We start from the raw sequence: 26,833 nt of genomic DNA on the forward strand, positions 1-26,833 counted from the left end.
TGGATGGATGATGGAAGGAAGAAAGAAAGGGAGGGAGGGAAATATGAGTCTAAAAGTCTATTTAAATCATGGGGGAGACAGCGGATCAATTCATATGTACATGAACTCTCATCGACTCCTCACAGCAAACATGCTGTAGGTATTATTATTATCACAATTTTTCAGATGAGGAAACTGAGGCACGGGGGGTGAGTGAATGAATAAATGAATGGATGAGCAAGAGAGTGAGTGGGTGAGTAGGTGAGTGGGTGGGTAGATGAGTGGCTGTCCAGACTAGACAGCCCTACCCCTGCCTTTGTGTGATCCCACAGCTGAAGATGAGGCTCCCGCCCCTGCCCACCCCCATCAAGCAGCACGGGGCCAGGCCACCAACGTTGCTGAGTATTTATTTTGTCCCAGGAGTGATGCGGGAAGCAGACCGGGGACAGGAGTGGGTGATCTTGTGCAGGAAGAGGGGCGTTGGGGGCGAAGGGGATAGCAGGCTGGGATCACTGATTGTCGAAGCAGAGGGCTGAACCCTGGGGGGAGGCAGACTGCTCCCCTCCCCCAGGGGTTCCAGGGGCTTCTGGGTATGTGCGTGGTGGGAAAGTTGGCAAGTTATCATGGTTGGCATAATGGGGGTGGGGGAGAAGGCAGGAAAGCATCAGGAGATTGGGGCGGAGGAGTCGGGGGTGGGCAGTTAGCGGTCAGAGAAGGTTTAAAGGTGGGCCTGGGCGTGGCTTTGGCCAGGAGTCTGGGGTCAGGGGCTTGAGGGTAGGGATCAAGGCGCAGGCGGCGGTCTCACTCGGTCAGGGGGCCGCAGCGAGTGCCACTGGGCAATGGGCCGACGGGGGTTGGCCAGCATGTCTGCCCAGTGCCGCAGGCCAGCCCCACCGGCCGCTGCCCCCACGGCCACCCTCCCGATGGCCTCGTTCTTGCCCAGCTTGTCGTAGTCCAGCACAGTCAGCTCCACCTGGACCTTCTGGGGTGGGCAGGGGAGAAGAGGAGACAGGAGAGTGGAGGAAGGAGGCACAGGGAGGGGGTCGGGCATCACTGCTGAGGAGACCCTCTCCCTAGCAACCAGAGTTCCGGGGGGCCTTCCCTGGAGCTCAGACGGGGGAGCGGGTGGGAGGAGAGAGGGGCGGGGAGCCCTGCGGTTAGGGGGATGCTCTGGAGTCCCTCTTCCTGCGAGGTCAGATTTCAAAGGAGATAAACCCTCAGGACCCCATTGCTAAGGGTTTGTTAGGAGCCTCTTTAGGGAGCAGCCTCCTAAGCGGGGCAAACCTTCAGGACTCTTAAATGGGTGGAGAAGCCAGGCCTGAGGCCTGGCTAGGCCCTGTCCCCAAAGAGTTGTGGGGAAATCTCTATTCTTAGTGACCATAGCTCCTGGGGCGGTGGAGGAGGTGGGGAGGCGGGGCGGCATCCTGGTCTCCCTTGCGGGGCGGGGCTTCCGAGTATTACTGGGGCGGGGCATCCTGGTTTCCCATAGGGGCGGGGCTCCCTGGTCCTCCTAGGAGGAAACTGAGATTGCCAACACAGCCTCACACCCCTAGGACCTGGCCTCTGCAAGTTGCTAAGGAGCCTCCCTTCCCCTAGCAACGGCGTTGCTAAGGGCCTGGGGCCCTGGGGGAAGGGCTGTCCTGGCAGGGCTGTGGGGAGGTGTGAGCTCACCTGGACCTGGTCACAGGGCACCTCGAAGCTGAAGGCCTCGTTGTAATACGGGTTCAGAGTGTTCTTCTTGATGGTCGTTTTCTTCTTCCGCACCTTTTTCCCGCCCTGCAGCAGGTGGACCTTGACGTACGGATCTGGGGGGAGGGAGGAGGAGTCTTTATAGCCTCCCCACTGTTGAGTCCAGGGGGATCAGACTGAGGGGAATGCGTGAGACGCTTCTTTAGAACAACATAGAGACACCCCATGCAACCCTCAGGTCTCCCTCTCTCCATGCCCAAGTCGAATCCATATCCTCCCACAGCAGCCTGGACCTCCCTCTCCCCCAAGGGACCCTCAGAGCCCAGAAACTGCCAGCACCGTAGCCAGAGAACCTCCCCACCACCACCACCACCATCTCCTGGCTCCCCACACACCTGACAGCCCTCCTACGTCCATCTTCTTCAGGTTTTTAGCTTCCAGGACGATGACGGTGAGCTTCCCGGCAGTGGGGACATAGCGCAGGGAGAAGCAGATGTCCCCCAGTTTTTCCTGCTAAAAGACGGAGAGGGACCCATCACCCCAGCGCCCCCTCCACATCCATCTTCTCTCCGACCTTTCTTCCCTCCCCCTCGCCTTGGAATAGAATGGTCTAGAGTTAAGACCCCAGTGGTACAGTCCAAGGGGCAGGGGAGGCTACAAGGTCGAAGCCCTGCCAAAAGAGCGCTCGGAGCTACCCCGCTGCCGCACGCAGGTGGAAGGACCGAAGGGCCCGGGAGGTCTGAGACCTGATTGGCCCAGGGTTGTGGTGGGCGGGCTCAGCCGTGGGGGCGTGGTCCACGCATGCTCACCTCCTCCCGCGGAGCCGCCTGCAGCTCCCGCCAGGCCACCACCGGCCGCCCCAAGTCCACGGAGCTCATGGGGACTCGCACCTCCCCGATGGCATCGTTGCGGGAGAAGCGGTCGAAGTCATACACCGCCATGACCAGCACCCTGCCCCCCAGCTCCACGTAGGGGACCTGGGTGAGGGGGTGCGCAAAGAAGAGAGCACAAGGTGAAGAGGAGGAAGTCAGAGAGAGAGGAAGTGGGGAACAGCGCATCCAGGTAGAAGGGACAAATGGGACACCCAAGGACCAAGGGAACAGCCCAGGGGACAGCAGTGCCCCAAAGGGACAACCCAGGGTCCAGTGGAATAGTCTCGAGGGCTGCTAGCTGCCACCTGAGATGTGGCTGCCTCCAGAAAAAGTTGAAGGGGTCGGTCCCCAGTGTTCCAGGGACTGGGGGCAGGCTGCTGAGCGCGGGGCACTGAGGCCGGAGCTCACCTTGAAGGCAAAAGTCTCCCCAAAGTGTGGGTTCAGTGTCTGCCGATGCACCTTGGTCTCATGCCGCCTCCGCTTGTCTGGCAGCAGGTAGACCCGCACGTAGGGGTCGGAGGAGCCACCCAGGTCCAAGGCTGCCAACCCCTCAGCTTGCAGGATGCCCACCAGCAGCTGTACAGGGGTGAGGGGACCCTCGTCTTAGCTCTCCTTCTGGAGCCTCCTCTAAGAAAGAGCTAGAACCCCTGGGCCCCTCCCCTCCAAAGCATCCCCCTCCTCCACACCCACCTGGCCACTCTGGAAATCATAATCCAGTGAGTACTGCAGGCGTCCTAGCTCATGCTTCTCTGCCACCTGCTTCCCTGGCCCAGATGGTGCTGGCTCCAGCTCCTCCACTTCTGGCTGCACCTTAGGGAGCCAGGGGCAAGGGCATGTGAACTCTTCCCCTGATCGTGGTAACCTCCAGGCCCAGAAGCCAAGGGAGGCTCACAGATCTCCAGGACTATACCTGAGCACTTGCAGGCTAAGCAGAGCCAGTGTTTGACTAGTGATGTCTGCCACAGGCAGGGACTAGCCATGGTAATACTCCTTACAGTACCTTTGTCAATGTTTGATTAGTGATGTCTGCTATGGGCTGGGAATAGACCTGGGGACACACATGCAGTGTGTTTGTCATGCCTAGACTAGAAAAACAAGTGCTGAGAGTGTCTTATTGCCTTCAGGGGGGATGCAGGAGATTTTATTTCACATGCTAGTAGATGTGTTGGGGTAGTTGTCCACATTGCCATGTTGATTAATGATCTCGCCACAGAAAAACATGGAGAAATGGCATATTTACTGTGTATTTGCCATTCTAAACTACAATAATTGATTTCTCCTGAACCTAAGCCACCAATTTTCAAAATTCAATGTGAATCAGAATTCCCCTAAGGAGTGTGGTAAAATGACTTCACTTTAGAGACTCTGACTTAGAAGGTCTGGTGCAAGATCTGGAATTTGCATTTCAACAAGTGCCCCACAGGTGATTCTGATACAGATGGTCTCTGGAGTCCCTGGCTTAAGGGACAGGGGTGGTGGATACCAGGACCCTAAAGGGCATCCCTTATGGGTAATAATTATAACAGCTATTTGTTGAGAAGGGACGGGGGGAAATACTAGTTAGGGACCACGAACTTAGGGCTCAGAGACAGATAGTGAATTTCCCAAGGTCATACAGCTGGTTCCTCTAGGTTGGAAACCTAGGACTCTCTGGCTCCCAGGTGAGCACCATTCCACTCTGCATTCAGCGGCCTAATGCTCAGATCCTTGCACGTGTAGCCTTTTATTTTCCACTCGAATGGCTTCTTCCAACCCAGGTTTCTTTCATCCTCTCAAGGCTGCCATACAACCTCCTCCCTGGTCTCCTTGTCCCAAATCTGCCCTCCATATGTGTTCCAGAGTATTCATCCTAACACCCATCTGACCCTGTCCCTCTGCTGCTCAAAACTCTTCCACGGCTCCCAGTCACCCTCATTATGTGTAGATACTGCTGAATTCTCCAGACGCCTCATTCTAGAGCGAAGTATATCTATATTCTATGCCCCAGCTATTGTGAAAAATGACTGTTCTCCAAATAGGCCTCAGAATCTAGATGCCAGGCCTCAGCACATCTGAGCTGGAATGTCCTTCTCTCTGCCCTCAGTTAACTCTGTGTGCCCCTTGGGTCTCAGTAGAGAAGTCACCGCCGGGAAGGCTTCTCGGACCCTCCAGGCTGTCAGGTGGTTTCTCTGCACTCCCATATGCCCCATATTGCCCTAATGGGGCACACACCACCCTGTACTGTGACTGAGTGTGTCTGACTTCCCCACCAGACTGGAGGTTCTTGTGAACAGTGACTAGGTCTGGTCCATCTCCAGGTTCCCAGAGTCCAGTTTAGGGCGAGGCACATACGGGAGATGAGGCAATAAGGTGGGCGTAGGAGGGAAGGGAGTGGGGACTGAGGTTGCTGGGCCATGATGAGGAGCAGGGGTGCAGAAAAGGATAGGGCTGAGGGGCTGGGCCAGCCACACCTTGTCTATGTAGCTGCGGCCCAGCTCCCTCACTTCCTGCAGGTGGACCTGGGCTTGGGCCTGGCTCTTCTTGCCCATCCTCCTCCGACAACGCTTCCGGTAGAGACAGAAACAGCAGCTGAAGACGAGGAGGCCTGAGACCAGCACGATTGTGGCCAGGGCCCAGGGGGGCACTGCGGAGGGCACGGAGACAACACTGAGCCCTAGGAAGTAGCCTGGCTGATTCAGTCTGGATTACACGTCGAAGCTGTAATCCTGACCTTGTTTTCCCTCCAGCCATTTGCACTCCATTCCCCCCCAACACACACATACCGTGTTTTCCTTCCAACTGATTTCACCCATAAAGCAATTTGATGCCCTAATCCAGGCTGATACCGTCCAGATTTTCTTGCCTATTAGTTCCACCTCCCCTTCCACCCGCTTTCTAATTTCTGCTCAACTCCCGATGCTCTTAGAAGCCTTAACCCCTGCCTGGGCATCAGTTTCCCTGTCTTTAAAAGAAGGGAGAGGTGGACCTTCCAATTCACCAATCCATCCAAGATTCCGTTCCATTTCACATCCCTTGATCTGGTTCTTGATTTTCTTGCAAACCTGTTCCTTTTCCATTTCATTTAGATTGCAGTCCAGGATTCCGACTACGATCCCACCCGGATTTTCCAGCCCGCCAGCCCGAGTACGCCCGGACCGAATCCCGCCCAGGAGAATCCTGGCTGCGGTTTCCCTCCGCTCTCGACCCAGGTCTTGCTCACCAGGGCCGTGGCTGATGCGACTCGAGTCAGGAGGTGTGTCAGGCGCTGGAGGCCCGGGGGTTGAGGGCTCCGGGAACATGGCGGCGGGCTCTCACAGTCCTTTCTGCGAAGGCACCCAAGCGCCCTAGCCCCCCACGCCCACCCCGTGCGTCCCTTGAGTCCTTCGAACAACAAAGAACTCCAACTCCCATCGGCACGTTGGGCGACCAGCCGCACAGGAATCGGCAAGCCGCCGGGAGGCATGCTGGGGGTTGTGGTTTCAGCTTCCCAGCGACGTAGGGCGGGCGCTGGAGGTGGGCTCCAGGAGCTAGTTCCATCCCAAAGGGACGCCTTCTCCCTCTTAGGACCCCCCCCCCCCCCAGGAATCCCACTGACTTCCCCTCTTCCTTGTCCCTCCCCAGGGCCTGAACCGGAAATGGGCAAAGGCGGGCGTGGGAACTAGCGGACCGGGTTGCCCAGAGCAACGGCTGGCTCCACTCGGGCGGGGTGGGAGCAACGCTAGTTACCTTGGCAACGGTCTGTTGCCAAGACAACGGGCGGGGCTTACGCACAGAGGCTGAGTCTGGGCGGGGCAGGCTCGAGCAGGCTCCCTCCGAGCCCCGTCGGGCCTGATACCTCAGCCCCGGATCCCGGGACAAGCGAGGATGGGGAGGGGGCGGCCTTGCCAGTTGGTCCATGAGCCTACAGCTGCCTCCTCCCTCCACATCTGGCCCTAGGAGCGGAGATTCAGGCTTCCCCCTCCTCCCACTCTTGCGGGGAATGTAGGGGGCAGGGGGCTACCTTGCTGCTCTGCTGGGCCCACATCCTCCTCGGCCTGTTTGTCTCTCCCTTGCATCCCTAGCTCTGTCTTCACACCTGTCCTCGTGACTGCCTCGGCCTCCTCTTCTCTCTCTTGACTCCAAATCGAGGTCTTCTCTATTTCTGTCCGTCCCCCATCGGTCCCTCGCCCCTCTCCCGTCTGTGTCTCTCTCGCTCTCTGCCTGTTGTCTGGTCCCTGTTTCCCGGGGTCTCTCCCCCGCCTGCTCCTCCCTCCCCTCTGGCTCTTTGTCTCCACACCTGTGTCTAAATCCCAATCTCCCCGTTTCAGGATCCAGCCCTCCTACTCCCTCTGTTGGTCCTTCCCAGTGTCCCCCCCACATGCACACACATCCCATTTCTCTAGGGATGGGAATGAGGTTGGGGCTTAGGGAGCGGGACCCAGAGGCTCCTACCTGCTCAGCGGCTGGACAGGACCCTCCCGGGAGACACTGAGGCGCCGGCCCCGCCCGGACCCCGCCCCCGCACGCGGGCGGCTGGCGCTGTCCTGGGTGCTGATCGCGGAGCGCGATGGGGCCAGGGCGCGGCTGGGCGGAGCCGGGCCGATTTGTGTGTGTGTGTGTGTGAGAGAGAGAGAGAGACAGACAGACAGACAGACAGACAGAGACAGACAGAGACAGAGAGAGACAGAGAAAGAGACAGAGACAGACAGAAACAGAGAAAGAAAGAAAGAGGGCGTGTGCGCGCGCATGCGTGTTCCGTCCCTGGTAGGTGGAGAGTCCCGCCCCGCCCCTCGTCCCGCCCACGAGCCGGGAACCACCAGGGCGCCCACTGATGTTTATCCTGGTCCCCCAGGATTTTCCGCCTTCTATTCCAGCCCCCCCCCTCCGCACCCTCGGTACTGCCCAAAGAACCGGGCACCAGGATACCTGGTCCTAGGACCCAGGAGACCCTCTCCGGAGACATTAGTGATCAGATACCCAGACAGGAGATTTGGCGTGAACGTCTCCAGCAAATCAGTCCCAGACATCACCCCACCCTCTAAGTTCCCATATCGCCAGGCCCAGAAGGCAAGTCCCCACGCTCCTAGTTCCAGGGAACGGCGTCCACACTGCCCAGACCCTGAACACAGAAGTCTGGACCTCCAGCCTTCACTGAGAAACTCAACCATCCAAACCTCTGTTTTTTCGGGTGCAAAATTGTGAGTCCCTCTAGGATGTCTGCCTCAATACCGAAACATTAGGAGCCCACCTCCACCCCCACGCCAATATTATTTCCAGACCCATAAATCCACTGGGGCAAGTGTCTCTGGGGAGAACAGTGATTTAATAAATTATGGGATAGAAAAAAAAATGTACAGGCAATGAGGTGCAGGGAAACCTCAGACCCTGGAAGACTGATTTTGTTTCTCGAGTAAAAGATGAGCAAGATCCTGCCTGCCCTTGCTCCTTGGGTAGCCAGATTTCCAGACCCTAGTTCTTTCCTTCCTTGGAATTCAGCTTGTTTCCTTGAGACCCTGCAGCCCGGGCCTCCGGGGTCCTCCTCCCTCAAAGAATGAGGAAATCCTTGCTCCCATCCCTCCCCTCTGAGGAAGCAGGAATCCAGCATCCCAGCTTCCACCTGACCTCCTCCCCCAAGGAAATAGTTTAGACTGCCAGCCCCCTCCTCCTGCAGGGCCCAGGAGTCTGGGACCCCAGCCCTCTGCTCTCCCAGGGGTCCTGGAATCTGGGGTGAAGTAGGGATGCAGAGTTTGATCCTAGCTGGGCTGGGGTCTCAGCCCTCCTGCAGCTTATGCCTCCTGCTGCTCGGCCTGGATGGCGGCCACATTCTTGTAGAGCAGATTCTCATACATGGGCTCCTTCTTGGCTGGGATTAGGGAGGACTGCTGGAGGAACCGCAGGATGCACTCGTGCAGGAACACGTACTGGGCCTGGCGAGGGGCCCCACGGGGTTAGGGGTGCCCTCCTGAGGCTTGGCTTGCCTTCCACCAGGGCCCCCCCCCCCACCTGCCCTGTGCCCCTCAGGAGCCCCATCACCTCAGTCTGCACCATCAGCGGCCGGCTTTCCCTCATCTTCTTCAAGTAGCTGAAGGGCCCCACGAGACCCTCACACTCCAGCTGCCGCAGGAGGACGTCCAGGGCGATGAGGGTGCCCGTGCGGCCCACACCAGCACTAGGCAGGGACAAGAAGGGGTGAGGCCACGGGAGGGGGGAGTCTCAGCTGACTGGAGGGGTCTGCTTGGGGAGCACCCAGGGCTCATGGTATTATTCAGGGAGACACTGTTCTGGGGATACACTGTAAGTGGAGGTTACTTAATTAAGCGGAAACTAATTACACACAACTCTGCCCTGAGTTCCTTCCATCAGCTAGGCCCTGTCCCAAGGTGCATTTTCGCTCCTCCCGTGCCTGAGAGGTAGGAGCTATCTGCATGTCCACTTTACAGATGGGGCAATGAAGGCTGAGTGAGGTGAAGTCACTTGTCCCAGGTCACTCGGCTAATAAGTGACAGAGCTGGGGGTTCACGCATGGGAAGATGAATTCCCAAGCTGATAATCCAGAAAAAACTCTTTAAACATAAAATTAACCATTTTGAAGTGAACAATGCAGTGGCATTTAGTACTTCACCATGTTGCGCACGGCCACCTCTAATTAGTTCTGGAACACTTTCATCTCCCCAAAAGGAGACCCCATACCCGTTATCAGTCTCTCCCCATTCTCTGCTCTCCCCAGCCCCTGGCAACCACCAATCTGTCTTCTGGCTATGTGGCTTTGCCTTGGGGACATTTCGTGTACAGAGAATCATGCGCTATGTGACCTTTTGTGTCTGGCTCCTTTCACCCAACATGCTGCTTTCCATGTCCATCCACGTCATCGAATGAATCAGTGCTTCATTTGTTTTTATGGTTCAAGCTAATCGTCCTAACCTCCACATGCAAGATTCCCTTCTGCACTTGGGGGAAGGGATGACATTCTGCTGGGGACACATCCAGAGGGTACTATCTGGGGACAGGGCAGGTGTTAGGACACAGTTCAGCAGAGAGATGAAGAGCGCCACCATGGACATCTGCTTGGCCGCTTACTACTGGCCTTGAACCCGGTGACTTGAGTTTTCTGACTGTCTCCTTAGCTCTGCCACGACGAGGAGCCCCTTTGGTCATGAGGGTGCACTGAGGATCAGCAAGACTGTGGCTGTGAGGTTTCCATCACAGAACCGACACATGTCTGTGTTCCCTGAGTGTCAACTCTCACCAAAAGCAGGGCTCCCATTTCAGAGGCTGGCTGTCATTCAGGAGCAAGCCCCTCCTCATCCCCCTCCTGGATGCATTTAGTGAAATCTCATCTATGGAGGCTTCCGTAGATGAGCAAGACCCAGCCCAGGAGCCCAAGAGGTGTTTCAAATGTTTCTCACAATCTTTGTCCGCTCCGCTCCTCCCCTTCACTGCTTCCTCCCTTCTGCTCCTCCTCAACCTTTTCCTCTTTCTTTCCCGTCTTCTCACCCTTATCCTCATTCACTGCCCCCTTACTTTCTGCCTCCATCACCTCCATCTCCTTCTCCTCGCTTCTGTCTCCTTCCTCTACAAGTTCCCGAAGACCCAGATACTCCTGTTTTCTGAGTCCCAAGGGGGTGGTTCTCTCACAGGGAGGGGGTCCTCACCTGCAGTGCACGATGGGGGGGCCTCCCCCCATGGTCTGGTTCAACCACTGCCGGAGCATCTTCCAGAAAGCCAGCAAGGGGTCTGGGGAGTGGGGGACGCCATGGTCTGGCCAGGTCATGTAGTGGAACTGACGCACAGATAGAGCCTTCTGCTCTTGCATCTAAACCGAAGGCGGGTTGGGGAGGGAGAGCTGAGGACCAGGGCGGCTGGTTTCTGACTGGTTGGGGCATCCCTGGGGCACACCGCGGTCCCTTGGGGGAGTGATAGAAGGTTAGACTTCATGGGAAATTCTGGGGAAGGGGCTGCCCTGGAATGTCATGGGGAGGAATTGAGGGCCAAGACAGGGCTGGTCAGGCGGGGGGACTTACGTGCCAAAGCTTCAGGTCTCGTACTGTCCAGTTCTCCATCACCTCCTCATCCGTCAGGGTCACTTGTAGGCTCCCATGGGTGCAGGGCTGGGCATCTAGAGGCCAATAATGCTCACACTTCACCTGGGGAGTACTGGAGGGTCAGAGACACGAGGCCCCAGAGAACTTACCCCGATACCCCTCTGCACTGTGGCTCTTGCATTCAGTGCCGGGGAATCCCTCCCGCCCCAGCCATGAGGCAAGACCCACAGGCAGCCAGGAGTAGATTCATCCCAGCCCAGAGGACCGCTCCTTCCCAAGGTCATTGGGATCAGCTTCGCCCCATACATGGACCAGTGGATGGACTGGGGGAGATGGAAGAGGCTGGGGTCATATTGGAGGGAATGAGTGAGGTCTGGGTCAAGGTCTACACTGGGATCAGTGTCCCAGACAGGGTCACAGGTTGGAGCTCAAGGGTCAGCACCCAGGAGCCAGGTCTCCTCTCACCCGGCCGGACTCCACACAGTTGGTCAGCATGACCAAGGTGTGGCTCTGCTGTTCCCACACCAGGCGCCAGAAGTCACCCACGGTCTGGGGCAGGGGGCCCTGGGCTGCAATGAACTCCTGGGGACTCCAGAGACCCTGGTTGAGAAAAAGAGGCAAATCATGACCCCCTCAGACCTTTATCTTCTCTGGCTCACTCAGCATCCTCCCAGCTCCCAACCACAACCTTACAGGTATGAAGCTGGCGTTGATGTAGTCAGAGCCTGGCTTCTCATGGAGGGGCTCCAGGGGCACGCGGGACCAGTCATCTACCGGGAGAGGCCAGCATTAGCAATGCAGAGAGAGGGGCGAGAGACCCGGAGAGACTCAGAGAGGCATGGAGACAAGACTGAGACGCAAGGACAGAAAGTCATGCCGAGGTGCATACAGACACTGGGAGCTCGGAGAGCGACAGAGGGACCTCAGCTGGGAGGAGAACGTCAGGGGGCTCTCAGCTCACTGGTGGCAGGAGCTTTGTCTCTCACAGGGGATAAGGGATGGGACCAGGGATGGGGTGTTGACAAAGTCACAATTGGGGACAAAATCATAGAGGCTTGAGACTTACAGGGCAGCACGTTTCTGTAACGGTTCTTGGCGCTGTTTTCTGGAGCTAAGGCCACCGTCTGAGACTGGTTGTGGCCCTCCAGGGCCAATTGCTGGGGGCAGAGGCACAGCAGGGATGCACGGACATTAGAATTTCTCCACCTTCTGCCGGGCACACCCCTGCTGCTCCCCTTGCCCCTTGCACCCTGGAATTCTATGCCACCCATAAAAATGGAATGTACAAGTACCACCATCCCTGCGGGGCATTTGGGAGGGTTGGGGGGACACTGGGGACTGGAGAGATGGGTGGGAGAGAAGGTGGCAGAGGAAAACATAGGTGTTTCTTTAGGACTGACCCAAGGACCCATCTTTAGTGTAAGATTTAATGAGTCAAGAGATAATCATGCCTGAGAATTTCTGTGTCAGCCAACAAAGTATGTGTCGCTGGTTCTGTTTAATCCCAAAGGTGTGAAAGGTCTGGGGTGGGCTGGTGGGGTTCAGATCAGCCTCCTCTGTTCCACTCTACCTGGTACTCGTTTGCAAAACCACAGTTGCTGTCCTTCGCATTTTCCCTGACATGGTCAGCGAAGTCTTCTGCCTGGATGTCCCCTGTAAAGCTGTGGGTGGGGAGCCAAAGAGTTTAACCTCCTTTAATCCTATTCTCTTGGGATAAAAGAAAAGTTGTTTTTTCATTGTTTGTTTATTTTTTACATCCCCAGAACTTATTTGTCTTATAACTGGAAGTTTGTACCTTTTGACCACTTTCACCAATTCCACCCTCCACCTCTGGCAACTACCAATCTGTTTTCTGCATCTATGAGCTCGATTTTGTTTGGTTTGGGTTTTTTTAGATTCCACATATAAGTGAGATCGAATAGTACTTGTCTGTCTCTGTCTCACTTATTTCACGTAGCATAATGCCCTCAAGGTCCATCCACATTGTTGCAAGTGGCAAGATTTCATTCTTTTTCATGGTTGAGTAATATTCTATCACATATATACACCACATCTTTATCCACTCATCCATCAATGGATGCTTAGGTGGTTTCCAAGTCTTGGCTGTTGTGAATAATGCTGCAATGAACATGCGAATGCAGATGTCTTTTGATAGTGATTTTGTTTCCTTTGGATAAATACTCAGAAGAGGAATGGCTGGATCAAAAAAGGTATTTTTGATCCATCAATTCCACTCCCGGCTGTATACCCCAAAGAATTGAAAGCAGGGTCTCAAAGAGATGTTTGTGTGCTCATTTCATAGCAGCATTATTCACAACAGCCTAAAGGTGGAAGCAACCTAACTGTCCAACTGATGGATGAATGGACAAGCAAAATGTGGTCTATCCATACAATGGAATCCTATTCAGCCTTAAAGAGGGAGGAAATTCTGACACATGCTACAACACAGATGAACCTGAAGAACATTGCACCAAGTGAAATAAACTGGTCACGAAAGGACAAATACTGTATGATTCCACTTATATAAGGTATCTAGAGGAGTCAAATTCATAGAGACAGAAAGTAGAAGGGCGGGCGCCAGGGCTGGAGGAGGGGGGATACGGAGTAAGGGTTTAATGCAGACAGAGTTTCAGTTTTGCAAGATGAAAAGAGTCCTGTGGACGGATGGCGATGACAGTTGCACAATAAAGTGAATGTACTTAACACTGCTGAACTGCACCCTTAAAAATGGTTAAGATGGTAAATATTAAGTTATGTGTGTTTTACCACAATTAAATTGTTTTTAATTCAAAAAAAAGAAAAGGTGTTTTTTCTCCCATTTAGGGCCACTCCCTTTCTCCTGGGCTCCCATTCCCTCCCACCTTCTCCAGCCATCAGTCCTTCCCTCACTTCTGTGTCCCCACCCGCTCCTCTTTCCCTTTTACTTGTAAACAGGCTAATCTCTCTTCTATATAAAAAAAAAATCTTTGGACCTCATGAAGCTCCTCCTGCAGCTCTTTCTCTCTCTTCCCCATGGAATATAATCTTGTGAACAATGTCTTGACTCGGTTTCGAAGCTGGGACTGGACGCCAGTCACTTCCCCTTCTTGAGCAGCTGATTAAATTCACATCCTCACCGCCATCTCTATCAGGATGTCACACTCTGGGCCACTGCCCACTCACCTGCCCTCATCCCCCCAAGGCAGGTACCAGAAAACCATAGGGACAACCCCTAGGGCCCAGAGGCTGCTGAACTCATTCAGACTAAGACTGCTTGCCTTGCATTGCCCATTCCTTCCTCCAGAAACCTAAATAAAGGCTCTTGCTAGGTCTCTTCCACCTCCCTCTGCTCCCGACCGGCCCTGGTGCTTCCCATGCGGCTCTGCATGATGTGTAATAAACCATCTTTTCAACGGCACTCACCTCTGATCTGTGGGCCTTATCATAACTAAACGATGATAAAACCTATTACAACACCTCTTCACATTCGGACTTCTCGCAGGGACCAGTTTCCTCCACCTCCTTTCTACACTTCACGGTGGCCTGGTGTCTACACCACTGCTCCAGGGGAACGTCTTTTTCCAAAGTCCCCTTATCTTATCAGCCTCCTCATCTCTAATTCCAAGTCCCCTTCAGTCGGTCCTTCAGGTGACCGCATGGCGGCATTCCGCACCCAGGACTGCTCCTTCCCTTTTTCTGGATCTGTGATCCCATCCTGCTTTGCACCACCGCCACCACCTCTCCGGCCACTGCTTCTCCGTCTCCTCCTCCTCTGTTCATCTTAAAAGGTGGCTGTTTCTGGGACTGCACCCTCAAGCCCCCTTTTCTCACTGGACACACACCTCTTATGGGCTTTGTCCACTTTCGTAGCTTCACCTTCAAATCTGTACATCTGTGATTTCTGAATTTCTCTCGCCATTTCCTACTTCTCACTCTCCCGAGCTTCCGATCCATTTTCCCACCCACCTCCTGGAATCTTCACCTGGATGTCCTGGAGGATTATAACGGGGACATCCAAACATGCATGTGGAGGTTGGGGATGGGGAAATGCTCAACATATAGACAGGGCCAGACTTGGAATCCAGTGAATGCAGTGACTTGTTGCAGATGCCACACAAAGCAGATAGGCACAGGGTAAGGTGGCAGGAGGTCAACATTATTGGGGTGGGATGCGGGCCAGGACAGATTCCACGGCAAAGAAGAAACTGGACATCATCTTCCCCACGCCTGTATTTGGTCTACCTTGTGCATCTGCTTCTGATGGCCACTGCCTCAGGTTACCCCTCATTCTTTTGCGCCCAGGCCATCACAGCTGTTCTCCCAACTTCCCTCCTTTCCCTGTCCCGTCTCTCCTCTATCAATCCCTGGGCGTTTTTCTAACATACAGATTTGACATTATTGACCTGATCTAAAGAGGACTCAGAACGATGAAGAATTTGCACAAACTTTCTCCTGAACCATTGAACTGTGGATCCAACTGCCCATTCAACGTCTCCACTTGCATGTCCAACAAGCATCTCAAACTTAATGTGTCCACAACTGAGCTCCAGATACTTTCCCCTCAAGCTGCTCGCCCATAGTCATTTCATCTCAAGCAGCAGAGATTCCAGTCTTCCTGGTGCTCAGGCTAAATTCCTTAGAGTCACTCTTGAGCCCTCTCTGAATCTCATACCACACATCCATCCTTTACAGATCTGCTGTTTAAACACTCAGACTATATCTTGAACCTGACCACCTCTATACATTTCCTGGTTCAAGACCCCATCACCTCTTGTTTGGATTATTACAAGCTTCTTCTTCTATCATCCTGCTTTTGCCTTTGCTTCTTAAATATGTGAGATTGTGTCACTGGTCTATTCAAAACCCTCCCAAAACTCTTATCTCAGAATAAAACCAAAGTCCTTACTTTAATCTATAAGGTCCTACCTAACTGGCCCCACCTGATACCTCTCTCACCTCATTTCCTACTACCTTCTACCTTCCCCTTCATTCATGCTCCTGCCTCAGGGCCTTTGCACCTGCTGGTCCCTCTGTCTGAAATGCCTTTTCCCCTAAGATGTGCACATGGCTCCTTCCCTCACTTGCTTCAAGTTTGTGCTCAAATGACTTCCTCTTAATCATCGTCTTAGGAAGGCTTTTCCTGGACACCCTCTGTAAAATAGTCCTCTACCCTTCCTGTTAATTTGTCTCCAGGTAAATGTCACATTCTTTATTGTCTTTTTTATTAATGTTCTCTTGTGCTAGAATGTACTCTCCATGAGGGCAGGAAACTTCGCTTAACTCACTGTTTCCTTGGTACCTAGAACAGTGCCTGACACACAGTAGGTGATCCCTGTCACAGAGGTCATTAGGCTTGCGTGTGTGGATTCACTGACCCTGCCCTCTAACCCATCCAGTGACCAGCAAGCACCCCTTGATTTGACCTGAGAGTGACTCTTTTGGATGCTCCCCAAAACCTCCTGCTCACCAACAGTCCGGATCCATGGGCGCTGCTTTCTTCTCACTCTTCTTACGTCTGGGAAAAGGATGTTGGGATGCAAGGCTCAGGGAGCGAGGATGGACCCAGGGGTCCTCATCCTTCCCCCAGCCCCCACCCTCCAGATAGTGTGAGTCCTGCGTCAAGTCTCACCTCCTCTTCAGGAAGAAAACCAGTAGGCCCACCAGGATGAGAAGCAGAAGGACACCAATAATGGCTCCGGCGATGACCCCTGGGGGAGGGAGCATGGGCAGCATTAGAGCCCTGGTCTTGTCGCCTGATGTCCTAACTCTCCTAGGTCCATCCTTGCTCAGAGTGTGACCAGAGGGCTTACAGCGTAGACGCAGGGGCAGAGAAGGGAAAGGAGAAACTTCCTGGATAAAGCCTCACCTCCCACCCAACCTTTCCTCTCAGACTCTTGGTTCCCGAGGAGCCTGATCCAAAGACATCATTTTTCAGGTGACGTGGCTCCTGAAGATTGACTCTCCCCTCCTTGGCCTAGACTAGTGGTTCTCAGTGTGAGTGATTTTGCCCCCTGGAGACAGCGGGCAATGTCTGGAGACATTTTTGGTTGTCACAACTAGGGTGGTGGTGCCACTGGCATCTAATGGGTGGAGTCTGGGGATGCTGCTAGACATCTGACAATGCACAGGACAGCCCCCTGATGCAGAGAGTGACCCAGCCCAAGATCCAAGAGGATCTGTGCTCTCAGAGACACTTTTTGCTAAGCGAGAGACACTCCTGGACAGTGGGATCCACTGAAACCCAGTTTGGAGTGGCATCCATTTATCATTTCATCAACCTTCAGTCTCTCTCCAGATCAGAGACTCAATCTTATAAGAAGCTCTGATTCCTAGGAAGCGACTGATGGGGTCCAGGGAAGCCTATGACCATGGTCAATGGTACATGATCAAAGATTTCCTGAGCATGAAGTTTGAACATCTTCAAATACCCCACCGATGAGTGAAAAATGGTGCGGCCATGTTGGAAAAAAATTTGACAATTGTTCAAATGGTTAAACATAGAGTTACCATATGACCTAGCAATTCCACTGCTAGATATATACCCAAGAGAAATGAAGACATACATCCACACAAAAATGTGTACACAAATGTTCATAATAGCATTACTCATAATAGTCACAAAGTGGATACCACCCAACTGATCCATCATCGGATGAACGGATAAACAAAATGTGGTCTATCCATAAAATGGAATATTATTTGGCAAGAAAAGTAATGAAGCACTGATATACACTACAAATGGATGAACCTTGAAAACTTGATACTAAGCGAGAGAAGCCAGTCACAGAGGACCACATATTGCATGATTGTATTTTTAGGAAAAGTCCAAAATAGGTAAATCTATAGAGACAGAAGGTGGATTTAGAGATTGCCAATGGGATGGTTGTTAGGGAATTGGGGAAAAATTAAGGGGCAATGGCTAAAGGGGATGATTTTTCTTTATGGAATAATGAGATGATTCTAAAGTTGATAGTGGTGATAGTTGCACAGTCAGGGAATAGACTAGAAGCCACTCAATTGTACACTTTAAGAGGGTGAACAGTATGTTATACGAATTCTATCTCAATAAAGCTGTTTTAAAATGGCAGGAAACAAAACACAAACAAGCCAAAAGGCCCCCATGTGTTGGTGAGACTCCCTCACAACAGAGCCTGAGGGGGTCTAGAGAGACTTTCACCAAAGCCCTCTGTCCCTGTGGGACTCTGCTCACCTGCACTGTCGGTGTGGCAGATCTCGGAGACAGGCAGGGCCCTCATTCCATCCCAGACAGTCGTAACGGTGGCTGGGTAGGACCGAGCTGGCTGCAGACCCGACACAGACACGCCCTTCTCACAGGAGGAATTGTCCTGGGAGTCCCGCTGCACACCCACCTGCAACTCAAAGGCCTGGTAGCCTCCTGGGGGACAAGACCAGGTCAGGATGACCCCATAGCCCCCAGGGATGCTGATGCAGGAGATGATGGTGACGGGATCCGGAACTGGATGGAAGGGACAAGAGGAGTCAGTAGGAGACATTCAAGGTGGCTTTCCATCCCTCCCCATGTTCACCACCAGTGATGCCGATTCTCTGAGAACTTGCCCATCCTTTCCCTCCCCCAAACCAAAATACCTCCCCATCCCTCATTTCCTGTTGTCTTCAAATGGATACACAACAGGTCCCCTCAAACTGCAACTCCCATGAGCCTTTGGACCCTCTATATCACTGCAGTTTATGAAGTCATGACCCCCATGGCCTGATGGGATTTGTAGTCCACGCACCCCTCACTGCCCCCAAGGTCTGACCTAAGCCCCTCCACAGGTAAAAGGAGGCCCATCTCACCTGTGGACACGTGGAGGCTCTGTTTGGAACTGGTTACATTGTTCCTCTCTGCCCACACGCTGAAGGTGTACAGAGTCCCGGGCTCCAGGGCCTTCACCTCATACCTGATCCTGCCTGTCTGGTTGGTCTGAAGTCCTTGGAGACCTTGCCCCCTCTCAGGATGTCCCTCACTGGCCCACTGGACCCAGTATATGTAGAGACGAGAATGGGGGTCTTGGGGGGCCTCCCACGACAGAGTGATTGAGTTGTTGGTCTGAGTTTCATTCTGCAGATCCGTGACTTCACTGGGAGCTGAGAAGTGAGGATAGAGGCTCAAGAGGCTGGATTCTAAGGACGCTCACATCTGAGCCGGCTCATACCCTCTCCTCACAGCAAAGCGGCATGGTCTAGACCAGTGCTTTTCAAATTTATTTTCCATTATTTGGCAAGAAATTCACTCTTGTGAATACGTAGGTCCTGGCTCAGTAGGTGTGGGACGGGACTGAGAGTGTGCATTTACAATCAGTTCCTGGGAGATGCTGGTGCTGCCCACTCTATGAGCAGCAGGGATCCAGATCAGTGCTTTCCAGGAGAATGTCTAGAAATGGAAATGCTCTTCCACTGCCCAATAGAGCAAGCACTAGCCCAGTGGGATTCTGGGAAGGGGCTGGGAGCCCCTCAACAGAGCTCTTGAGCATGAGAAAAGTGGAACTGAATTTGTAATTTTATGCAGTTCTAGTGAACTTATATTTAAATAACCATGTGTGACCAGTGGCTATCATATTGGACAACAGAGGTCTAGAGCAGGGGGGCTGTCCATGACAAAGTGATGGAGCTGGTGGTCTAGCTTCCATCCTCAAGACTGTGACACAGTTGTGAACTAGAAGAGTCAGAGGGTCAGAGTGTCCACATTCCATAGCACCTCAGCCCCCACCCCCAGAGCTCAGGGAATATGCCTTTGGCCCCCTAAACAGCCCTGGTTGCTAAGGAGAGACACCCTTCCTGTTATGGTCTGCATTCTAGAAAGTCCTAGGCCCTGACTGACCCCCTTCTCAGAACCTGGAGGCCCCTCAGATGCCTTTTCTTCATCTCCTGCTCAACGTGAACCAAAAGGTACACTGGCTGACAGAATGTGCCATATTCTCCTGTCAACTCTCCACCACACATATCACCTCCCATTAAAAAAAGAAAGAAAGAATGAATGAATGAAAGTGAATGGTGGCTGCCTGTCACCTGTGGTGGCATTGAGCGTTTCCCAGGAGCTATAGACTCCATTCTTCTCCGCCAACACGGAAAATTCATACGAGGACCCAGGTTCCAGTCCATCCACAGTGACATTGGTGTTTGTTGTGCTTCTGTTCTCAAGTTTGTCACCATCACCAGTCCACTGGATCCAGTAGGTGTAGTCCTGACTGCCAGGGTCATCGGGCGAATCCCACCTCAGGGTGATGGAGCTGGTGGTCTGAGCCTCCACGCTCAGGTTCCCGACAGGGTTGGGGGCTGAGAAATTCGGAAGAAGGATCCAGTGTCAGCAGAGGGGCTGATCACAGAACAGCCAGTGGGCATATTTTGCCCTCAAAATAAGTTCCTAGTCCTGCACAACTTCTGGTCCAGGAGATGTGGGGTGTATGGTGTAGACCAGCGCTTCTCAAGTTTAATACATAACACTGCACACATAACAGTGGGGATCTTGTTACAATGCAGGTCCTGACTGAGCAGGTCTGGGATGACACTGAGATTCTGCATTTACAATCAGCTCTTGGGGGATGCTGAGGCTGCCCACCCACAGACCATACTTTGAGTAGCAAGGACCTAGACCAGCACTTTCTAACAGAATGTCTGTGATGATGGAAGTGCTCTCCCACTGTTCAATAAAGCAGGTGCTAGCCAAGGTGAGACTGAGGGGGCACTGGGAGAATGTCAACAGAGCTCTTGAGCATATTAAAGGTGGAACTGAAGTGGCAATTTTTGCAATTCTAATGAACTTGAGTTTAACTAGATCACACGACTAGTGGCTATCATATTGCACAATGGAGGTCTAGAGCAGGGGGGCTGTCCATGTCAAAGTGATGGAGCCGGTGGTCTAGCTTCCATCCTCAAGACTGTGACACAGTTGTGAACTAGAAGAGTCAGAGGGTCAGAGTGTCCACATTCCATAGCACCTCAGCCCCCCAGAGCCAGGGAATGTGGCTTTGCCCACTACACAGCCCTGGCTGCTAAGGAGAGACACCCTCTAGTATGACAGTCTGCATTCTAGAGAGTCCTAGACCCTGACTGATCCCAACTCAGAACGTGGGGGCCCCTCAGATGCTCTTTCTTCATCCCCTGCTCAATGTGACCCAAAAGGTACACTGGCTGACAGAAGGTTCCATATTCTCCTGTCAACTCTCCACCACGCCTATCACCTCCCATAAAAACAAATGAAGAAAGAAAATGAATGGTGGCTGCCTGTCACCTGTGGTGGCACTGAGATTATTCCAGGAGCTATAGACTCCATTCTTCTCCACAAACACGGAAAATTCATACAAGGACCCAGGTTTCAGTCCATCCACGGTGACAGTAGTGCTTGTTGTGCTTTTGTTCTGAGGTGTGTCACCATCACCAGTCCACTGGATCCAGTAGGTGTAGTCCTGAAGCTCATCGGGCGCCTCCCACCTCAGGGTGATGGAGCTGGTGGTCTGAGCCTCCACACTCAGGCTCCTGACAGGGTTGGGGGCTGAGAAATTAAGAAGAAGGATTCAGTGTCAGCAAGGGAGCAGATAAAGGAAACAGCCAGTGGGCATATTTTGCCCTCAAAATAAGTTTCTAGTCCTGCACAACTACTGGTCCAGGAGATGTAGGGTGTATGGTGTAGACCAGGGCTTCTCAAGTTTAATACATAACACTGCATACATAACAGTGGGGATCTTGTTACAATGCAGGTCCTGACTGAGCAGATCTGGGATGAGACTGAGATTCCGGATTTATAATCAGCTCCCGTGGGATGCTGGGGCTGCCCACCCATGGACCATATTTTGAGGAGCAAGGCTCCAGACCCACACTTTCCAATAGAATGCCTGCGATGAGGGAAATGCTCTTCCACTGCCCAATACTGCCAGCACTAGCCCAGTGGGGGACTGACAAGAGACTGGGAGGCCCTCACCAGAGCTCTTGAACACATGAAATGTGGAACTAAATTTGAAATTTTAGGCAATTCTTTTTTTTTAAGATTGGCACCTGAGCTAACATCTGTTGCCAATCTTCTTTTTTTTTTTTTTCCCTTCTTCTTCTCCTCAAAGCCCCCCAGTACATAGTCATACATTCTAGTTGTAGGTCCTTCTAGTTATGCTATGTGGACGCCGCCTCAGCATGGCCTGATGAGCAGGGCCATGTGTGTGCCCAGGATCAGAACCAGCAAAACCCTGGGCCACCAAAGTGGAGAGCATGAACTTAACTACTTGGCCACAGGGCCAGTCCCAAAATTTTACACAATTCTAATGAACTTGTATTTAAATAACCACATGTGACTAGTGGCTATCATATTGCACAATGGAGGTCTAGAGCAGGGGGGCTGTCCATGACAAAGTGATGGAGCTGGTGGTCTAGCTTCCATCCTCAAGACTGTGACACAGTTGTGAACTAGAAGAGTCAGAGGGTCAGAGTGTCCACATTCCATAGCACCTCAGCCCCCACCCCCAGAGCTCAGGGAATATGCCTTTGGCCCCCTAAACAGCCCTGGTTGCTAAGGAGAGACACCCTTCCTGTTATGGTCTGCATTCTAGAAAGTCCTAGACCCTGACTGACCCCCTTCTCAGAACCTGGAGGCCCCTCAGATGCCTTTTCTTCATCTCCTGCTCAACGTGAACCAAAAGGTACACTGGCTGACAGAATGTGCCATATTCTCCTGTCAACTCTCCACCATGCCTATCACCTCCCATTAAAAAAAGAAAGAAAGAAAGAATGAATGAATGAAAGTGAATGGTGGCTGCCTGTCACCTGTGGTGGCATTGAGCGTTTCCCAGGAGCTATAGACTCCATTCTTCTCCGCCGACACGGAAAATTCATACGAGGACCCAGGTTCCAGTCCATCCACAGTGACATTGGTGTTTGTTGTGCTTCTGTTCTCAAGTTTGTCACCATCACCAGTCCACTGGATCCAGTAGGTGTAGTCCTGACTGCCAGGGTCATCGGGCGAATCCCACCTCAGGGTGATGGAGCTGGTGGTCTGAGCCTCCACGCTCAGGTTCCCGACAGGGTTGGGGGCTGAGAAATTCGGAAGAAGGATCCAGTGTCAGCAGAGGGGCTGATCACAGAACAGCCAGTGGGCATATTTTGCCCTCAAAATAAGTTCCTAGTCCTGCACAACTTCTGGTCCAGGAGATGTAGGGTGTATGGTGAAGACCAGCGCTTCTCAAGTTTAATACATAACACTGCACACATAACAGTGGGGATCTTGTTACAATGCAGGTCCTGACTGAGCAGGTCTGGGATGACACTGAGATTCTGCATTTACAATCAGCTCCCGTGGGATGCTGGGGCTGCCCATAGGCCATATTTTGAGGAGCAAGGCTCCAGACAAACACTTTCCAATAGAATGTCTGTGATGATGGAAATGCTCTTCCATTGTCCAATATTGTGGACACTAGCCCAGTGGGAGACTGAGAAGAGACTGGGAGCCCCTCAACAGAGCTCTTGAACACATGAAAAGTGAAACTGATTTTGCAATTTTATGCAGTTCTTATGAACTTGTATTTAAATAACCACATGTGACTAGTGGCTATCATATTGCACAATGGAGGTCTAGAGCAGGGGGGCTGTCCATGACAAAGTGATGGAGCTGGTGGTCTAGCTTCCATCCTCAAGACTGTGACACAGTTGTGAACTAGAAGAGTCAGAGGGTCAGAGTGTCCACATTCCATAGCACCTCAGCCCCCACCCCCAGAGCTCAGGGAATATGCCTTTGGCCCCCTACACAGCCCTGGCTGCTAAGGAGAGACACCCTTCCTGTTATGGTCTGCATTCTAGAAAGTCCTAGACCCTGACTGATCCCAACTCAGAACCTGGAGGCCCTTCAGATGCTCTTTCTTCATCTCCTGCTCAACGTGAACCAAAAGGTACACTGGCTGACAGAATGTGCCATATTCTCCTGTCAACTCTCCACCACACATATCACCTCCCATTAAAAAAAGAAAGAAAGAAAGAATGAATGAATGAAAGTGAATGGTGGCTGCCTGTCACCTGTGGTGGCATTGAGCGTTTCCCAGGAGCTACCAGTTCCATTCTTCTCTGCCCACACGGAAAATTCATACGAGGACCCAGGTTTCAGTCCATCCACGGTGACACTGGTGTTTGTTGTGCTTCTGTTCTCAAGTTTGTCACCATCACCAGTCCACTGGATCCAGTAGGTGTAGTCCTGAGAGTCAGGGTCATCGGGCGCCTCCCACCTCAGGGTGATGGAGTTGGTGGTCTGAGCCTCCACGCTCAGGTTCCTGACAGGGTTGGGGGCTGAGAAATTCGGAAGAAGGATCCAGTGTCAGCAGAGGGGCTGATCACAGAATAGCCAGTGGGCATATTTTGCCCTCAAAATAAGTTCCTAGTTCTGTACAACTTCTGGTCCAGGAGATGTAGGGTGTATGGTGTAGACCAGCGCTTCTCAGGTTTAATATGCATACATAACACTGGGGATCTTGTTAAAATGTAGGTTCTCACTCAGTAGGTCAAGGATGACACTGAGTTTCCGCATTTACAATCCACTCCTGGTGGATGCTGGGGCTGCCCACCCATGGCTCACCATTTGAGTATCAAGGATCTAGACCAGCACTTTCCAATAGAATGTCTGTGATGATGGAAATGCTCTTCCACTGTCCAATATTGTGTACACTAGCCCATGCGAGACTGAGAAGAGACTGGGAGCCTCTCAACAGAGCTCCTGAGCAGGTGAAATGTGGAACTGAATTTGAAATTTTATGCAGTTCTAAAGAACTCAAGTTGAAACAGCCACACATGACTAGCAGCTACTATATTGGATAATAGAGGTCTAGAACAGAGGAGCTGTCACGTGAAGGTGAGGGAGCTGAGCTTCCATTCTCAAGACCCTGACACAGTGGTGAACTAGGAAAAGAGTCAGGGATCAAAGTGTCCACATCCCATAGTACCTAACCCCCCAGAGCTCAGAGAACGTGCCTTTGTCCCCTACACAGCCCTGGCTGCTAAGGAGAAACACTCCCTAAAACGATGGTCTAGAAAACTCCCCCAGCCCCTAACTCAGAGCCAGGAGGGCCCATGGACAATCCCTGGGATGTGGCCAGGCTTTCCTGCAGACTTGAGGGTCTGGCCCAGTGAGGCCTGGGGACGTGTGGGCCCCGGCTGTGGGCAGAGAGAGGCCAGTCATCTCCTCAGTCATCTCCTGCCACCTCCCTCCACGCAAAACAAAAGGGAACATAGCAGAGAGTGGATTTTGGGTGGGTCTACCCTGGGAACCCTCGACCGTCTTCCCTGGGCCTGGTGCTCTGTCCTCTGTCCATACGGAAGATTCACAGGAGGACACTGACTTAAGTCCATTCACTGCGTAACTGGTCATTGTTGTGTTTCGGGTCTCGTTTTTGCCCTCTCTCCAGGCCGCTGGACCCAGTAGGTATAGTTCTGAGGATGTGGGTCCTGGGGCGCTGCCCAGCGCAGGGCGCTGGAGCTGTTGGTCCAAGTCTCCACGCTCAGGTTTCTGACTCGGTTGGGGGCTGAGAACGGGGAAGGAAGGTGGGGTGAGAGCAGAGGAGCAGACCACTGGTGTCCCGTCCACTACCCTCAGTTTTTGCCCCTAGTCCAGAAGGGACCGCTCCCATCAGTGCCTGCAATGGATCCCTGCGTCCTCCAGGGCCCCCTCAGAAGGTGGCAGGAGTTGAGGTGCAACCTCTTTGTGTGGGCGGTGGACTCAGCAGGGGTCACTCACCATTGGCCCTGGCTCCTGTCCAGCTGCACAGCCCCTGGGGAGAGCCCAGAGAGGGAGCATGAGACTGTGAGCCTCACCTTCCTTGGCCGGGGTGAGATTGCGGGGCTGGGCCAGCGACCCCCTGTCCTTGCCCCCATTCCTGGAGTGACTGCTGCCTAAGGGAGAGGAAGGACCCCGTGCAGTATCGCCTCCTGCAGCCTAGGCTCTGACAAAGATCACTCCAACGTCAGTCTTTTCTGGGTGTGTGTGTAGGGGGAAGGCGCAGGAGCATGGCAGGGGCGGGGCTCCAGGGACCCAGGAGCCAGGGTTGGTTCCACCGATAAGGCCAGGAGATAAACACAATGGTTTCACTTCCCGAAAAATATGGCCTTGGAGGACTAGGGGCAGGGAAGTAATCAACAAACTGGGAACAGAGGGGGAGACTGAGGCTGGGGACCAGAAGGCAGACATCTGGTCTGAGAGAGGAGGCTGGGGGCCTGGACCCTTGGCCTAGTCTGAGAGAGGAGGCTGCGGGTTCTATTCTCCTGGGTCTGAGGAAGGAGGGGCTGGGGTCTGTTCTCCTGGGTCTGAGGGAGGAGGGGCTGGAGGCCTGGACCCCTGGGTCTGAGGGAGGAGGGGTTGGGGGCCTGGACCCCTGGATCTGAGGGAGGAGGAGCTGGGGGCCAGGACCCCTGGGTCTGAGGGAGGAAGCGCTAAGGGCCTGGACCCCTGGGTCTGAGGGAGGAGGGGCTGGGGGCCTGAACCCCTGGGCCTTTGGAAGCATAGCTGAGTCTTGCCAGAAACCAGCGTTTTCTCTCACAGTCAACACAGCAGTATCTCAGAGCCCAGGTGTAAGACTCCAGGACAACGTCACGCACCAGCCTAGAAGCCTGCTTCCTCCTGCCCAGAATCATCAGCTGCCACTCCCTCAGGACCCCAGTTCAGGGATCCCAGCTCTCTCTTCCCTCAGACCCAAGAGCGTGCCCCCAAACCACCCCTCCCTGGGACCCTGGCACCCCTCCCCCGGGGCTGGGAACACTCACCAGCAGCACCAGGCTCCCGAAGGCCCAGAGGCCCCCGCCAGCCCTGGTCATGTCTCAGACACTGCCGAGGGACCCAGGTGTCCCAGCCCTGGACTTCCACCTGCTGGACTTTAATCGGCACAATTTCCCCTTTCCCAGCCCCACGGTGAGGCCACAGGCCGGGGCGGGAGGGAGGAGGAGGAAGTGGAGGCTCCAGTGTGAGAGCTCCCAGCCCCGCCCTCGCCTGGGTCCTCGCCTCCAGGCGGTCCTGCACCCCTGGCCACGGGGTCTCCCGTCCAGCCCCCTCTTCTGCCCACTTTATCCCGCCAAGGCCGCGTCCCCACTTGGTTGAAGTAAGACACCCCGGTATTAGGTGCTGCTTCCCTGCTGCTGTGTGAATGCACTCAGAGTTCCTTGATGGGTGGAGCAGCTGAGAGAGGGATGTCTCACTTCTCCATCTCACAAGAGGACAGTTACCACCAAGGCCAGGCAGGGCTAGATCTCCTGTCCCGCAGTGGGGTCAACCTTTTGATTCAGACTCTGGCCCATCTCGCCTCTTCCTGCCTCCCACAAGCCCTTGCAGGTCTCACA

General features: G+C 53.5%; 2 protein-coding genes across 9 annotated transcripts; both read right to left on the reverse strand.

The window, feature by feature from the left end:
* Positions 1-370: 370 nt before the first annotated feature.
* SYT5 (synaptotagmin 5) lies at positions 371-7,833 on the reverse strand. 8 transcript variants are annotated; one of them, XM_070223394.1, is made up of 10 exons: positions 6,951-7,240; positions 6,291-6,451; positions 5,740-5,863; positions 4,991-5,163; positions 3,231-3,350; positions 2,949-3,116; positions 2,478-2,645; positions 2,064-2,178; positions 1,651-1,784; positions 371-961 (listed from the first exon to the last, which is right to left on the reverse strand). In XM_070223394.1, exons 3-10 carry the CDS (start codon positions 5,816-5,818, stop codon positions 761-763), a joined length of 1,158 nt encoding a protein of 385 aa, XP_070079495.1. In that variant the 5' UTR covers positions 5,819-5,863; positions 6,291-6,451; positions 6,951-7,240; the 3' UTR covers positions 371-760. The 8 variants fall into 8 exon arrangements, with proteins under 8 accessions (XP_070079495.1, XP_023506290.1, XP_014586294.1 ...); XM_023650522.2 differs by having other exon boundaries at positions 2,064-2,181; positions 6,951-7,238; XM_014730808.3 differs by lacking the exon at positions 6,291-6,451 and having other exon boundaries at positions 2,064-2,181; positions 6,951-7,278.
* Positions 7,803-26,612, reverse strand: PTPRH (protein tyrosine phosphatase receptor type H). The gene is made up of 18 exons (XM_005596539.4): positions 26,264-26,612; positions 25,242-25,275; positions 23,534-23,800; positions 22,292-22,558; positions 20,772-21,032; positions 19,550-19,816; positions 18,338-18,628; positions 17,730-17,996; positions 16,149-16,227; positions 15,987-16,034; positions 12,111-12,201; positions 11,607-11,697; positions 11,234-11,310; positions 11,006-11,140; positions 10,520-10,642; positions 10,151-10,311; positions 8,532-8,667; positions 7,803-8,425 (listed from the first exon to the last, which is right to left on the reverse strand). The coding sequence occupies exons 1-18, from the start codon at positions 26,312-26,314 to the stop codon at positions 8,285-8,287; spliced, it is 2,787 nt and encodes a 928-aa protein (XP_005596596.1). The 5' UTR covers positions 26,315-26,612; the 3' UTR covers positions 7,803-8,284.
* Positions 26,613-26,833: the final 221 nt, after the last annotated feature.

Source organism: Equus caballus, chromosome 10 (genome assembly GCF_041296265.1).
Source record: "Equus caballus isolate H_3958 breed thoroughbred chromosome 10, TB-T2T, whole genome shotgun sequence".
Taxonomy (NCBI): Eukaryota; Metazoa; Chordata; class Mammalia; order Perissodactyla; family Equidae; genus Equus; species Equus caballus.

Bases quoted from the DNA above. Each gene is read 5' to 3' on its own strand.
- PTPRH (XM_005596539.4), bottom strand. From the start codon at position 26,314: ATGACCAGGGCTGGCGGGGGCCTCTGGGCCTTCGGGAGCCTGGTGCTG. The intron at 21,033-22,291 runs GTGACAGGCAGC...TTAATTTCTCAG, and splicing joins AACGCTCAATGCCACCACAG to CCCCCAACCCTGTCAGGAGC. The intron at 10,312-10,519 runs GTAAGTCCCCCC...CCTTCGGTTTAG, and splicing joins GAGACCTGAAGCTTTGGCAC to ATGCAAGAGCAGAAGGCTCT.
- SYT5 (XM_070223392.1), bottom strand. From the start codon at position 6,893: ATGGGATGTGTGTGCATGTGGGGGGGACACTGGGAAGGACCAACAGAG. The intron at 3,117-3,230 runs GTGGGTGTGGAG...ACCCCTGTACAG, and splicing joins ATGATTTCCAGAGTGGCCAG to CTGCTGGTGGGCATCCTGCA. The intron at 2,646-2,948 runs GTGAGCTCCGGC...CCCCTCACCCAG, and splicing joins GGGAGACTTTTGCCTTCAAG to GTCCCCTACGTGGAGCTGGG.